The sequence below is a fragment of the Schistocerca serialis genome, chromosome 4, assembly GCF_023864345.2.
Source record: "Schistocerca serialis cubense isolate TAMUIC-IGC-003099 chromosome 4, iqSchSeri2.2, whole genome shotgun sequence".
NCBI classification, from domain to species: domain Eukaryota; kingdom Metazoa; phylum Arthropoda; class Insecta; order Orthoptera; family Acrididae; genus Schistocerca; species Schistocerca serialis.
The window spans coordinates 120,037,979-120,053,362 of NC_064641.1; the positions used below are offsets into that span (position 1 = coordinate 120,037,979).

Consider the following 15,384-nt stretch of genomic DNA (forward strand, 5'->3'; position numbering starts at 1 on the left):
TTTAAGGTATTCTTGAAGATATGTATCTCACTTTGCATACTGCAACTGTTGCTTGAAATCAACAACAATGCCATCCCCATCCCTGTCTCGACATGCGCAAACTGCCAGTGTTCATGGATCGGACTATAGTTGCAGCATGATATGAAACTTCCTGAAAGATTAAAACTGTGTGCTGAGCGAAGTCTTGAATTGGAGACCTAAGTCCCAAGTTTGAGTCTTGGTGTAGCACACAGATTTCATCTGCCAAGAAGTTTCATATTAGCACACACTCCACTTGAGAGTGAAAATTTCATTCTGGAAATATACCCCAGGCTGTGGCTGAGCCATGTCTCTGCAATAGCCTTTCTTCTGGGAGTGCTAGTCTTGCAAATTTCACAGGAGAGCTTTTGTGAAGTTTGAAAGGTAGAATACCATGTACCAGCAGAAGCAAAGCTATGAGGTGGGTTATGAGTTGTGCTTGGGTAGCTCAGTCCATAGGCACTTACCCACAAAAGGCAAAGGTCCTGAGTTCAAGTCTTAGTCAAGGACACAGTTTTAATCGGTCAGAAAGTTTCATAAAAGAGCACATTCTACTGCAGAGTGAAAATTTCATTCTAATTGCAGCGTCTTAACCTCGCATGGCTGAACATGAATAAAAGTATGAATATTTGCTTGGGTAATCTGAGGCTCTGACTTACTGTTTTACAGTGCAGCCATTCATCACTCTGCTGGGCATACTATCTTTTTGCATCATCTGTTATCAGTAGATACTTTTTGGGGGCAATGTTCAAAAATAAATGTCTTATTCTGTCTACATCCAATGGCAACAGCAGTATTCTATGCAAGTTGTAAAATTTCATCTTCTACTATCTGGATATTTAACACAAAGCTTAAAATATTCCCAGCAATGAAAACATCCAGATCCATAATTCTGGTCAACTGGTAACTACTGTCACCATAACAGTGACAGGGAACCATTTGCCCTTGATGGTGTCTTGTATCAGTCCTAAATAATTTACAATCTGAACGTGATTGATCAGATACTACTCCAAAATACCTTTCTGAATGTTGGCTGTTGGTGATATTAAAATGTCATGTTCCTGTTATAATTCACAGAATATACCTGTAAGCTGTATTAGCTGTTCGTTAACAGTGATCAAAATTTCTGCTCTCTGTAATTGTGCGTTGTGTGCTATTCTCACAGTGTACTGTGTGTCTACTCACTCCCTGCATGATCATTTCTCCTTTTTTACATTATGGAGCTTACCATTTGATTACAACTAGTTAAAGTTGCTTTAACTATGGTCATCAGCCCCTTCAAGAGTCTGAGTAGCTGTTTCTGATCCCCTTCTAACACATCTATCTTCACCTTGGAGTGCGTGGTGTCTTCTTCATCTAACATGCCACACAAGATTTTACAGATCTTCTCCACCAATTTAAGATTCTTCAATTCCCTGTATAGGATTCACATCATGCCAATTGTCCAATTACACCTTGTGCTTTTTCAGTTTTTCTTACATGCCAATGTAAACCCAAGTTCCACACTGCTGCACCCTTGTTCAATTAAGCCAACTTATATTTACAATATCCAATTGCTCACCTTGTAACAACTTCCATGTATTCAAATTTTTCCTTTAGCTGTAGCAAAATTAAAATAACTCACAATTCTCCAAGTTACATAGTAAATTCTCACTTTTCACATGTCACAATATAGTCCGGGTGCCAATTGGAAATTTGCTGTCTGTATACACAGTTCTTGTCCTTTGAGCTCAAATTCAATTAGTAGGAGAGTAATACTGATGATGCAGTACAGTGCAAACATCTGGAATTAGAAAAATTCTTTCAGTCTGTTGGCAATAAGATACTTATTTCTTATGTCCCCTTCTTGGTACTACTGTAAAGGGTCTCCACAACTGCGTATCTAACTTATGCAACTTGCCTCATCGGGAGCTATCGTCAAAGAACTGACATATTTATAAAAATGTTTTGTATTCGCATCTTACCATAATATTCTTTGTTGCTTGTTTTGCATTGTGAATGTGCCTCAAGCATTTCTTGCATGCACTCTTTTAGCTCTGCCACATAATCATCAAAGTTAAACCTTAGTTGCTGGATCCTTCCGTTTTATCTTCAGATTGCTACACACTCTTCCAAAGCCCAATTCATGTGGTGCATATCCTGTCACACTGTCTGTTGCCGTATTCTACATGTAAACTGCATATGGAACCTAACTTTCCAAGTCGGTTTGAGCTCTATTTACATGGTGTCCCAACAACTCTATTAATGTTTAGTGTGACCTCTCTAATGCTAGCATACTGTGGCTTCATGATTCACACCATTTTGTATATTCTCTTCAGGGCTTCACCCATAAAATTACTTCCCATGTCATTTAATGATACCAAAGGTAATCCATACCTCAGTACAATTTTTTTAAACTAACACACTATTGAATGGCCTCCATGGTCCGTGGATATCAAACCCATGTATTTGTCAGTTGGAGGTATACTACAAAATTAGATTTATTCAATAAAGATTTGTGACAAAATTTGGATCATCTTTCCGTTCAGTAGGTTCATAAACTTGGTCAGTGCGTCCTGAAGCATAAGAATATACTTATTTCCTCAGTCTGCCTGACCTACTATTTTAATATCAGGCCTCCCAAAAATGAGTTCCGGTGTCTTTGCGATCTGTGAAGGTACCTTTGTGTGTCCCCTATGGAGTTTATTCTTCTGACAGCTCTCATATTTCCAGATATATCCTTCTGTATCTTTCTTCAACCTAGTATCTCAAGTAGATGTGCTGAAAATTTTAAAGAACCGTCTTCCTGGCCACATTAGAGAAAAATTAATTACCATCCCGGAACAAGACATCGAATACTTTCTATCCGTACTGGACTCAATAGATTTAATATACAAAGAGAGACCAGTACAACCGAAGTCTGTTAATACGCCGATAGTGACACAGAGATTTACAGACCAACAAGTAAACAATGGGGGAGGTTCAAAAATAAGACATATGGGTACTGCATGCTCTATGCCAAAATCCAAAAATCAGAAGTGGCCATATTTTCATCTCTGCTTGCTCATCATCAGTTGGCTTGTGAACAACATTGGCCATTCCTATCCCGTATTGTTACTGGTGATGAGAAATGATGTCTTTATCATAACAGAAGAGAAAAAAAGGAATGGCTGAGCCCAAACAAAGCAGCAACTCCCTATACAGTGTCATGTGTGCATTCACAAAAGATAATGTTATGCATCAGGTGGAACAGCCATGGTGTGGTGTACTACCAATTGCCTTCCTGAGATGTAACCATCACTACTGACATTTGCTGTCAACAACTTGCAGACACAGTCCAACAACAGTGCCCAGGAAGACTGTGTGAAGTGATGCTACTGCACAATTTGCCCACCCACCTTTTGCTAGCACTATACAGGAATTGAGTTGGGAAGTCAGTCCACACCCACCTTATTCATCTGATCTTGCATCCTCAGATTTTTAGCTTTTCCCCTCTCTATCTAACAACCTTCAAGGACCTCCCGTTCCAGATGAAAATGCGCTTTGCTTCAGAAGCACGTGATTTCTACAGTTTCAGAATTGAAAAGTTACCCCAATGTTGGCAGACTGTTGTAGATAGTGAAGATGAACATATTATTGATGACTGAAGTCTCTGTTATGTGTATATGTTGTGTTTATTAAAATTATGGAAAAAGCTATGAATTTACGCAACAACTCAATACATCAAATGGTTGTAGTGTCAGCAGTTCCTGCCAAAAAAAGTTCATTCCCCATATTTTTGGATCATTCTTCATAGATGTAGAGCTCAGTTAACTTACAAAAAGTGCTCAAAGTGGTTCTTATTCTGTTCTAAGCAACACTGCATCTTCCTGACTATAAGATGCCCAGTCTGTTATTTGTATCTATCAAGGCCAAATGCCTCTCTAAAACCAGCAGTGCTGATATAATAACAGTGATCAGATCAATATTTACGCTGCACAGCTTAGAGTGGGCATCTCACGCCCAAGGAACATGCACCCGAAGACTAAAACTGGGAACATGTGCCTACTGGTACATGCCCTATCAAAGTCACCACATTTCCATTCACAAAATCTATAGATACAAAAAGGATTCAAAAGGAGACACTGGCATCATTGAACAGGAAGGCTTAATGTCTCTAGTATGAGTCACAATACACATTCCTAACATTTTTAATCACATGTACTGATATTCACTCAGGTTGTTTTTACTTTTCAGATGTAAAAATTCCTTCTACCAATCTTTACCAACAACTCGCTTCTAAGGTTGATGAGTTCTCAATCCTGGGCATGAACACTGTAACATTTAATGAATTTATTGAACTTCTCATGGCATGTAGGAACATATTTTCCAACCTTGTCCGACCTCCAGCCACGATTCTCTACTACTCCTTGCCTTCTGTGTCCCCCATAAAGATGGTGACAAACTGAGCTTCTCGATCACTGGGGGTTCCCCCGGTGGCAGTGCTGCTGTGCTACACCACTACGTGTGAGGTACAGATATTGATACTCAATGAGTCACTATAACTGTAACCTTTCACGGCACTGATTTCCAAATTTTGTCACAAATCTTTATTGAATAAATCTAATTTTGTAGTATACCTCCAACTGACAAATACATGGGTTTGATATCCACGGACCATGGAGGCCATTCAATAGTGTGGCCTACCCCATCTGCCAATCCATTAATTTAAATTTTCATTTAGAAAGTCTCTCGCAATAACTCCAGAATGTGGGGGTGTTCCATCTAACTGCCGAAATAAATTTTTCCTTAACTGGCTGCAAACATTCAAAAAATGGACATTTCCATGTGGCCCTATTAGCCCACTGCTGAAAATCCCTACGCCCTATTAGCCCACTGAAAGTACCTACCCGTACATACATGCCAGGAGATTTTAACTTTTCCCCCATGCCACATGGGTATTCGTAGAACCCTAGTGGGGACAGCTGTGTCTGTTCACTCTGCCATTCATATTAAAAGTGGTTTTGTCAGTCTGAAGAATGTTTTTGTAAAACTCAGGACTGGCTTCGTGTCAGGAAGTGTAGAACTTGCAGAATTCCATATGTCTGTCCAGATCTTCTTCATTTAGGCCTTGAAGGAAAGTAGGACTATATGTTCTCAATATCAAATTTTTCTGAATCCTTTGTAGGCTTGTTCTTGCTATTTCAAACTCCTTGGTTGCTTTTCTTAATTAATAATATACAGAAGAAGGGCACTGTTGTGACCTGGTGTATGATATGGATCCCAACACTGCAATGAGCAGCTTGATCGTTGGAAAATTCTTTTAAAAAAGCAGTCATTACCTGCTAGTTCACTCCTGAAGCCAGATACTACCACTTGTAATTCTTTTTGAAAGTCCAATATGGAAGCTGTTTTCTCCTGCAATGCCCTGCAAGTGATAAAAAGAAAAGTTCTACATTACCTACTCTTGAATTTGTAAGCACAAGTATGCAAAGACTTACATAGTTATGTATCAGTGAGGGTTAACACAGTCACCTAAAGCCGTTTCCAACACAATATTTTGAATTTACAGTTAGTGACAACAAATGTGGTAAGACCTGTCAACTGACACAACCTAAACTTTACTGGTGCAAGGAAGTGTCAAAAACAAGAGATTGATTACATAAATATGTTTAATGTGTTGTCAGTAATAAGAATAACAGAGAAACATCATATCATCATGACACATAAGGTGAAGATAGGTTCCATTTGGAGATCACTTATGTCACATTTTGAAGATGATTAAGTTAGACTTGAATTAGACACAAATATACCTGATGAGTACATAGAATTAAGAATCAGCAGAATTCCCACAAAAAGCTGTAAGTACAAAACAGCAAGGAGCACTAAATACATTCATTTTATCTTATTGTAATTTTGGACACAGTCCCCATGACTGCAGAAAATGATAATGCAGTAAGGATGGGTCTGCCTTTTTGCAAGTACCGGGTGATCAAAAAGTCAATATAAATTTGAAAACTGAATAAATCATGGAATAATGTAGATAGAGGAGTACAAATTGGCACACATGCTTGGAATGACATGGGGTTTTATTAGAACCAAAAAAATACAAAAGTTCAAAAAATGTCCAACAGACAGCGCTTCATTTGATCAGAATAACAATAATTAGCATAACAAAGTAAGACAAAGCAAAGATGATGTTCTTTACAGGAAATGCTCAATATGTCCACCATAATTCCTCAACAATAGCTGTAGTCGAGGAATAATGTTGTGAACAGCACTGTAAAGCATGTCCGGAGTTATGGTGAGGCATTGGCGTCGGATGTTGTCTTTCAGCATCCCTAGAGATGTCGGTCTATCACAATACACTTGCGACTTCAGGTAACCCCAAAGCCAATAATCGCATGGACTGAGGTCTGGGGACCTGGGAGGCCAAGCATGACGAAAGTGGTGGCTGAGCACACAATATAAAACCCCATCATTCCAAGCATGTGTGTCAATTTTTACCTCTCTATCTACATTATTCCATAGTTTATTAAGTTTTCAAATTTATACTGACTTTTCGATCACCCGGTATATAATTATTGTTTTGCTTTAATACACAAACATGTTTCACAACAGTTGTGGCATCCTCAGTGGGCTTTTTTCTTTTCTTTTTCCTTTCAGTATATGTTTGTGTCATGTGGCTATCCAAAATCTAGCCCCATGTCTAAATTAATACATATCATCATTACTATATTTGGCTTGTCCTGAGCTGTGACTAGTTTGTATTTGTGAGCCGAACATGTTTTTGTTTAGCTGAATTGACATTTTCTCCAGCTCATTTGTGAATCCTGCATCTTGTTATGTTGGTGTGGCTTGGGGACAAGTTTCACTGTATGATTACATAAATTGTGCAGTGAAACATTTGTCCAAGTCACAAAAAGATAACAAGATGCAGGATTTACAAATGTGCAAGAGAAAACTTCATTTCAACTACACAAAAACATGTTTCGCATGCAAATATAAACCTGCCACTGGTCAGGACAAGCCAAATATAGTAATGATGATAGTGTATTAACTTAGGTATGTGGGAGGATGCCACAACTGTGATGAAACATGTTTGGGTATTAAAGCAAGCCAGTAATTGTGTACTTACACAGAGGTAGACCCATTCTTAATTCATTATTACATTCATTTTCTTTATAATCCTTAGTTTTACTATTGAAAGTTCCGAGTTCTTATGATCTGGTTCAGGTTTCACTCTCCCACGTCCGGCCATCCTGATTTAGGTTTTCCGTGATTTTCCTAAATTGCTCCAGGCAAATGCCGGGATGGTTCCTTTGAAAAGGGCACGGCCGACTTCCTTCCCCATCCTTCCCTAATTTGATGAGACTGATGATCTCGCTGTCTGGTCTCCTTCCCCAAACAACCCAAACCCAGGTTTCACTCCTTCCCATCACTCCACCTTTCCCTAGACACACAGTCCAACACTATTTTTTAATTATTTAAGACAAAATAGGAGAACCATTATTTTGAAATACTGAAATCCGCTACACCTTTGAACACAGTTACATACAAACACATTTCGCTGCTTTTCTGCCAGTCAACTGCACTGCCATTTTTCTCTTTCTGATTCATTATCAAACACAAAAGGTGAATTGCACCAGTTCTCGGTGAAAAAAAAATGGCACATTTTGCGGCACAATCAAATTGAAGAACTAGTATACAGTGACTTGTGGGGACTGGATAGTGGATTCTCTTCTTATTATGATGACTTACAAATTTCCATTTCAGAAGGAAATTGCATTCAAACCATATGAATATTTCAGAATCTATAGGAATTAGAGTATCTGCCTCTGTAGCTGAGGGGTCAGAGAGTTTGACTGTCATACAAAAGACCCAGGTTCACTTCTTGGTACTGGCAGGGATTTTACCATGGTGAAACTGGAAAGAGGTGCACTCAGCTTTATGATGACAGTTAAGGAGATATTTTAGTGAGAAGTCGTAGCACCTGGGAAGCTGATTATGGCTAACTACACACTTTTAATGGTGCATCAGAATGATGCCATTGACAGATGACAATGGGCCAGTCACCACTGAATGGTCCATCATGGCAATGTCAAAGGATGCAGAGCTGGAATATAGGAATCGGTGTAGAACTCAAGGCTCTGAGCCAATATTCAGTAGTTGTGGAGCTACTGAGAAGCATTTATATATTAATCAGTACCAGCAGAGCTGAAAGCAGCTTAAATAACTGAAGCTCAGTACGATCACAGAGCCTGATGGAGTCACTGTGTTTTATACGGAATTTTTAAGTCAAATACTTCCATTCCTGGCAATAATTTACTGTAAAACCCTTGAGCAGAAATCTGTTCTCCATAATGAAAAAGGTGAGAAGATTACAGTTATCTACAAAACTGGAAGTATAACTGGTCTCTAGACTACCATTCTATATTAATTAAACAAACTTGCAGCAGAACTCTTGAACGTATGTTGATTTCAAACATTATGATCTACAGGGAACAAAGTAATCTTCTCCATGGAAATCAGTAAAAGTTACAAAACCCACAGGCATACAAAACTCAACTCACGCTCTTCATACATGGCATTGTCAGTGCATTAGATAGCAAAAACTATGTTCATCAATGTTTCTAGGCTTCATCATCATCATCATCATCATTTAAGACTGATTATGCCTTTCAGTGTTCAGTCTGGAGCATAGAGGCCCCCTTATAAAATTCCTCCATGATCCCATATTCAGTGCTAACATTGGTGCCTCTTCTGATGTTAAGCCTATTACTTCAAAATCATTCTTAACCGAATCCAGGCACCTTCTCCTTGGTCTACCCTGACTCCTCCTACCCTGTACTGCTGAACCCATGAGTCTCTTGGGTAACCTTGATTCTCCCATGCGTGTAACATGACCCCACCATCTAAGCCTGTTTTCCCTGACTGCTACATCTATAGAGTTCATTCCCAGTTTTTCTTTGATTTCTTCATTGTGGACACCCTCCTGCCATTGTTCCCATCTACTAGTACCTCCAATCATCCTAGCTACTTTCATATCCGTAACCTCGACCTTATTGATAAGGTAACCTGAATCTACCCAGCTTTTTCTCCCATACAACAAAGTTGGTCGAAAGATTGAATGGTGCACAGATAACTTAGTATTGGTATTGACTTCCTTCTTGCAGAAGAGAGTAGATTGTAGCTGAGCACTCACTGCATTAGCTTTGCTACACCTCACTTCCAGTTCTTTCACTATGTTGCCATCCTGTGAGAATATGCATCCTAAGTACTTGAAACCATCCACCTGTTCTAACTTTGTTCCTCCTATTTGGCACTCAATCCGTTTATATCTCTTTCACACTGGCATTACTTTCGTTTTGGAGATGCTAATCTTCATACCACAGTCCTTACATTTCTGATCTAGCTCTGAAATATTACTTTGCAAACTTTCAATCGAATCTGCCATCACAACTAAGTTATCCGCATATGCGAGACTGCTTATTTTGTGTTCACATATCTTAATCTCACCCAGCCAGTCTATTGTTTCAACATATGATCCATAAATAATATGAACAACAGTGGAGACAGGTTGCGGCCTTGTCTTACCCCTGAAACTACTCTGAACCATGAACTCAATTTACTGTCAACTCTAACTGCTGCCTGACTATCTATGTAAAGACCTTTAATTGCTTGAAAAAGTTTGCCTCCTATTCCATAATCTCATAGAACAGACAATAACTTCCTCCTAGGAACCCGGTCATATGCCTTTTCTAGATCTATAAAGCATAGATACAATTCCCTGTTCCACTCGTAACACTTCTCCATTATTTGCAGTAAGCTAAAGATCTGGTCCTGACAACCTCTAAGAGGCCTAAACCCACACTGATTTTCATCCAATTTTTCCTCAACTAATACTCGCACTTTCCTTTCAACAATACCTGAGAAGATTTTACCCACAACACTGATTAAAGAGATACCTCTGTAGTTGTTACAATCTTTTCTGTTTCCATGTTTAAAGATTGGTGTGATTACTGCTTTCGCCCAGTCTGATGGAACCTGTCCTGACTCCCACGCCATTTCAATTATCCTGTGTAGCCATTTAAGACCTGACATTCCACTGTATTTGATGAGTTCTGACTTACTTTCATCCACCCCAGCTGCTTTATTGCACTGCAATCTATTGACCATTTTCTCCACTTCCTCAAATGTGATCCTATTTCCATCATCATTCCTATCCCATTGTACATCAAAATCTGAAACATTACTGATCGTATTTTCACCTACATTGAGCAACTCTACAAAATATTCCCTCCAACTGCCCAAGGCATCAACAAGATTCACCAGCAGTTTTCCTGACCTGTCCAAAATACTTGTCATTTCCTTCTTACCTCCCTTTCGAAGACTGCTAATTACACTACAGAATGGTTTTCCAGCAGCTTGACCCAAAGTCTCCAACCTTTTTCCAAAGCCTTCCCAAGATTTCTACTTGGATGCTGCAATTATCTGTTTGGCTTTGTTTTTTTTTTTTCAACATAACTTTCTCTGTCTACCTGAGCTCTAGTATGTAGCCATTTTTGATACGCCTTCTTTTTCCTTTTACAGGCTGCCTTGACTGTGTCATTCCACCAAGCTGTTTGCTTCATCCTACCTTTACACACTACTGTTCCAAGACATTCTTTAGCCACTTCTAGTATTGTGTCCCTGTACCTTGTCCACTCCTTTTCCAATGACTGTAATCGACAACATTCAACTAACTGGTACCTTTCTGAGATCACTGTTATGTACTTGTGCCTGATTTCCTCATCCTGAAGTTTCTCCACTCTTATCCTCCTACATACGGACCTGACCTCCTGCACTTTCGGCCTCACAATACCAATTTCACTGCAGATTAAATAGTGATCAGTGTCATCAAAGAATCCCCTGAATACACGTGTGTCCCTCACAGCCTTCCTGAACTCCTGATCTGTTATTATATAGTCAATGGGAGATCTGGTTCCCCTGCCTTCCCAAGTATACCGGTGAATGTTCTTATGTTTAAAAAAGGAGTATGTGATTACTAAGCCCATACTGGCACAGAAATCCAAGAGTTGTTTCCCCTTCCTGTTGGCCGCCATATCCTCTCCAAATTTACCCATAACCTTTTCATACCCTTCTGTTCGATTTCGAATCCTGGCATTAAAATCACCCATGAGCAGAACACTGTCCTTGTCCTTTACTCTAACAACTACATCACTGAGTGCGTCACAAAAACTATCCATCTTATCTTGATCTGTCCCTTCACAATGTGAATATACTGACACAATCCTAATTTTCTTGCTAGACACTGTCAAATCTATCCACATCAGTCGTTTGTTTACATACCTTATTGCAACAATGCTGGGTTCCATTTCTTTCCTGATGTAAAGCCCTACACCCCATTGTGCTATTCCTGCTTTGACTCCTTACAGGTAGACCTTGTATTCTCCCACTTCTTCTTCTTCTTCTTCTTCTTCTTCTATCTCACCCCTTACCCGAATGTCACTAACAGCTAAAACATCCAACCCAATCTTACTTGCAGCCTCTGCCAGCTCTACTTTCATCCCAGAGTAGCCCCCATTGATATTAATAGCTCCCCATCTCGTTACCATTCGTTTGCCGAGTTGTATCTTAGGAGTCCCTGGTTTGTCAATTAGAGGTGGGACTCCGTCACTTCCAAAGGTCCGAGGCATTTTGCTCTGATTGTTGCCAGCATCATATTAAAGTACCAGGGAAGCAGGTTGCTAGCCTTACTTGCCCTGGGTCCCATTGAGTTTTACCCCTAACGGTTGAGGGACTACCCGGTGGATTTAGTAGTCTTTGCCGTTTGAGCACAAAGGTGACCACGACTCAGAATATGTCCGAGATGCCCAGCCTTATTCCAAAGTAACTGGTATCCTGACTGTCAGGACCACTTACTTGGCCACTCATACGTTGGCCGTGGTTCATGAACTAGGACATAACAGGAACCCACACCATGAACCAGGCTTATGAAAAGTTTTTAATTCACTACTACATTGATCAGTGAGGCTTATAAAGAAAATGTTCCTACCAAATATAAAAGTTTAAACATATGAAATTGTAAAGGGATGCTCTTCTGTAACATTACCTTTATTTAACAGAAGTTATTGATACCAAAAATACTTTCTTCCTTTTAAACAGGTTAATATTATCTCAGCTGTTTAACTACAAGAATTTCACATGTTTTTGTGTACAATGTATTATATTTCAGGATAAAATGTGTAAAAAGAAATTAATTTATTTTCTTTGTCTCTATCAGTATGTACTAACTCTGTATGTACAGTTATAATTACTCTTCTTTTAGAAACATTTGAAATTACGAAATATCTGACACACTTAAAATTCCTATTATTAATTATGCAATCTGGTGCTAATTATTAAATTGAATTCTGGATTCATTTGTAAAAGAATAACATAAACTGGTGAATATTCATTTTTCAAGAAAGTTTGTAAACTCATTGGAATATTGTTAGTGCCACAGAATGAGTTAGTAGTGAGCATGCCTCTGATGCGGTTGGCTGTTACGGGCTTTCCAGAAACAATGATGAATGAAATGATGTGGTGTCGCCCTCTCAACTACATACCCTCTGACTCAGAGTTGCAATATTAACAGTTTTGGCTGGTTTCGCTGTCTAGGGGCTGGGACACGTAGTTGCTGCATTACAGGCCAAATACTGCTGAGTCTACAGTATACGATAAGAATACACACATGAATTGAATGGTCGAAGGTTTCTATCACTTGCCAATTGCAAATTATGAATGTAACATATAAATTTATAAATGAAAGATTGCAATTAAATAAAATCTGCAGGTACTATCTTATTGACTTTAAATGACGAGTACGATAGTAGAAGTACTTTTGAGAGTGCGGTATATTTCTACAAAACACTTATTGGTGTCGATGGTCCAGCAATTAAATAAAATATGAGTTGAATAACAGGGAAACAATATATTCCTATTCCACATAATTAATTATGAACAACAACATAGCTTGTGAGATATTCACTCCTGAACATATACTACATCTTCACTGCAGAAGCCATGGAAATCACACTAGAGCACAGGTCAGCACTCTAAAATATTTCTATCCTCCATGACCACGCGCAAACTGCTCCACTGTCCAAGTCTTTCCGCCGACCGTCTGTCACGCCATACCGTCCCGGACTCTCCCCGTGTCCTGTGCCGTCCACTCACACTACACTCTTCCTAAGTGCCCCTTGTCCTCTCTTGAAACGATGCTCTTCTCCAACTTCCACCCAGTATCCCCATTCATGAGCACTGTGATTGGCTAGAGCACTCCCTCCATGTCTCAAAGCCAAAACATACTCACAAATGTATTGAAACACATTCAAAATACTGGATTTACATAAACATACTCACAAATGTATTGAAACACATTCAAAATACTGGATTTACATTTAAATAACATGAAATTAAATAAACATTCCTATGGCTGGACCATAAACATGCTCTAACATACATTATTAAATACATAAACAAATTAAATAAACATATATCAAAAGAATAGCAAGCAAAAGTAGGCCAGTAGCCTAATGTCTCTGTGCTTTCTAAAACACAGTAAATAATTGACCAATTTCTTCATGAATAGCATATATCAGATAAAACAAAGGCATAGATGAATAAAAATATTTATAAGCATGCTGCTACCATTTTTCATGTAACTGTGGAGTACTTATAGCAGGACAGAATCGATAGTAATCGGCCATTTTTACCTCTAACAACTCATGTACTACTCAAGTTACATGCCTGTAATTCATACCAATTTAGGTTTACACTAATAGCTTTTGAAAGAGACATTGATCGATGAAATTGGATGAACCGTTTGAATTTTGGAAATTCGTTGCTGGGGTTACTTGTACAATTTACTGTAAGATACTAAAGTTTAAACTAATAAAGATATCAGAAATCTGATTACATCATCAGAAGCTTCGAGCAAATGACAGTAATGTATTGGTTCTTTTTGAGGTATCATGATTCATCTGGCTACTATTAATTTCTATCCTAACTGTGAAATGTCTGCCATGATGGTTTCACAAAGTCTGTCATCTTTGGCACTCTCGGCATACAAGTCTCTTTCATTGACACAGTGTCACCATCGAATTCCCACCCATGCAGTTCAGGCTGGACCCCTCTCAGTTTGGCCAACGTCCAGTACTATGTGGTCAGCCTGAAGAGCAGTCTGCGCCCGCTGAGCGGCTCGTGCGGCCACACCAACTCCGAACTTAGAATATTTTCAGGGCACTACAACTCCCCATTACCTCACAATGTGTTTTTAATTTTGGCAATAACAATGTAATTTTTTATTTAAAATTGGAGATTGTAAAGACAGTGCGACATAGAAAAATGTAAAGAATAAAAAAATTACAGAAGCATAAATTATGGAGCCGGCTTACTTCAGAATTATGATGTCATTTGGAACCTACAACGTCAAAAATTTCAGCCTCAAGAATCAACCCACAGACGTGAAGGATTGGAGCCAACGACGAGAAAAAGAATGTAAGTAAAAAAGTTAGTTGCAAATCTTATTCCTCTCAAAGCTTATTAAAAGAGTAAATTATTTTGAAGAGTGACAAACAACAAATTTTGTGAGACAGGGTAAGATTACAATTGGTGGCTTCATCCAGGATCGATTGACTGATAATGAAGTTTTGTCTGTTGCAGAAGAAGGGAAAGTAATTTGTGTCATTGCAGTTTATATATAAATGAAGTTGCAATCACTTGATGAAAGAAGACCGAGGGCTGCCCAACAAAGTTGTATCAACAGTGACGAAATACTACCAACAATGACGGACCAGATAAATTGAAAGAGGACTTTACATCTACAACAAGGAACATAAGAAAAGGATGGATAAGTACAAACTGCTTGTGAAATTAATTTGTATATAGACACATGAGATAGGTAACAAAAGGACTAGAGATGAGGGTAGTAGTGATGTAGAAGTGAAAGCTGTAGGACTAAGCCGGGACATGTTTGAACCAAGTGAAATCACAGTCAGCAAAGAAACAGTAAAAACTGACATCATGCAGTTGATTTTGGCAAAACTAGAGGAAATGCAGACAGATAACAGTGCCAAATTTAGTGCAGCAATGATCAGCTAACTGAAATAAGAGCTGAAAACAATAGTAAAATGGACAGAGTACAATACCAAATAGACCAACATAGTAATCAGGTTTCGCAGCCAAAAAATAGGTTGACAAAGGGATTAAAAAGTGTGAATGGAAAAGTTGATGTTTTAGAAAATAATTTTATTGTTTTGGAAAATGAGTTTACTGCTGAATATGCAAGATAACAAATGAAGAATATTAATGATGTCAGAGTTGAACAGAAGGCCGAAGTGGAAAAAATGGAAAAGAACTTCA

At 38.7% G+C, this 15,384-nt stretch overlaps 1 protein-coding gene across 1 annotated transcript in view; it reads right to left on the reverse strand.

Annotated features, from left to right (window-relative positions):
• The window catches only part of LOC126473929 (uncharacterized), a 90,018-nt gene that overhangs the window by 36,715 nt on the left and 37,919 nt on the right, over window positions 1-15,384 (reverse strand). The window contains exon 3 of the mRNA XM_050101287.1: window positions 5,319-5,404. Within this exon, the coding sequence (XP_049957244.1) occupies window positions 5,319-5,404 (86 nt within the window). The remainder of the gene's footprint in view (window positions 1-5,318; window positions 5,405-15,384) is intronic.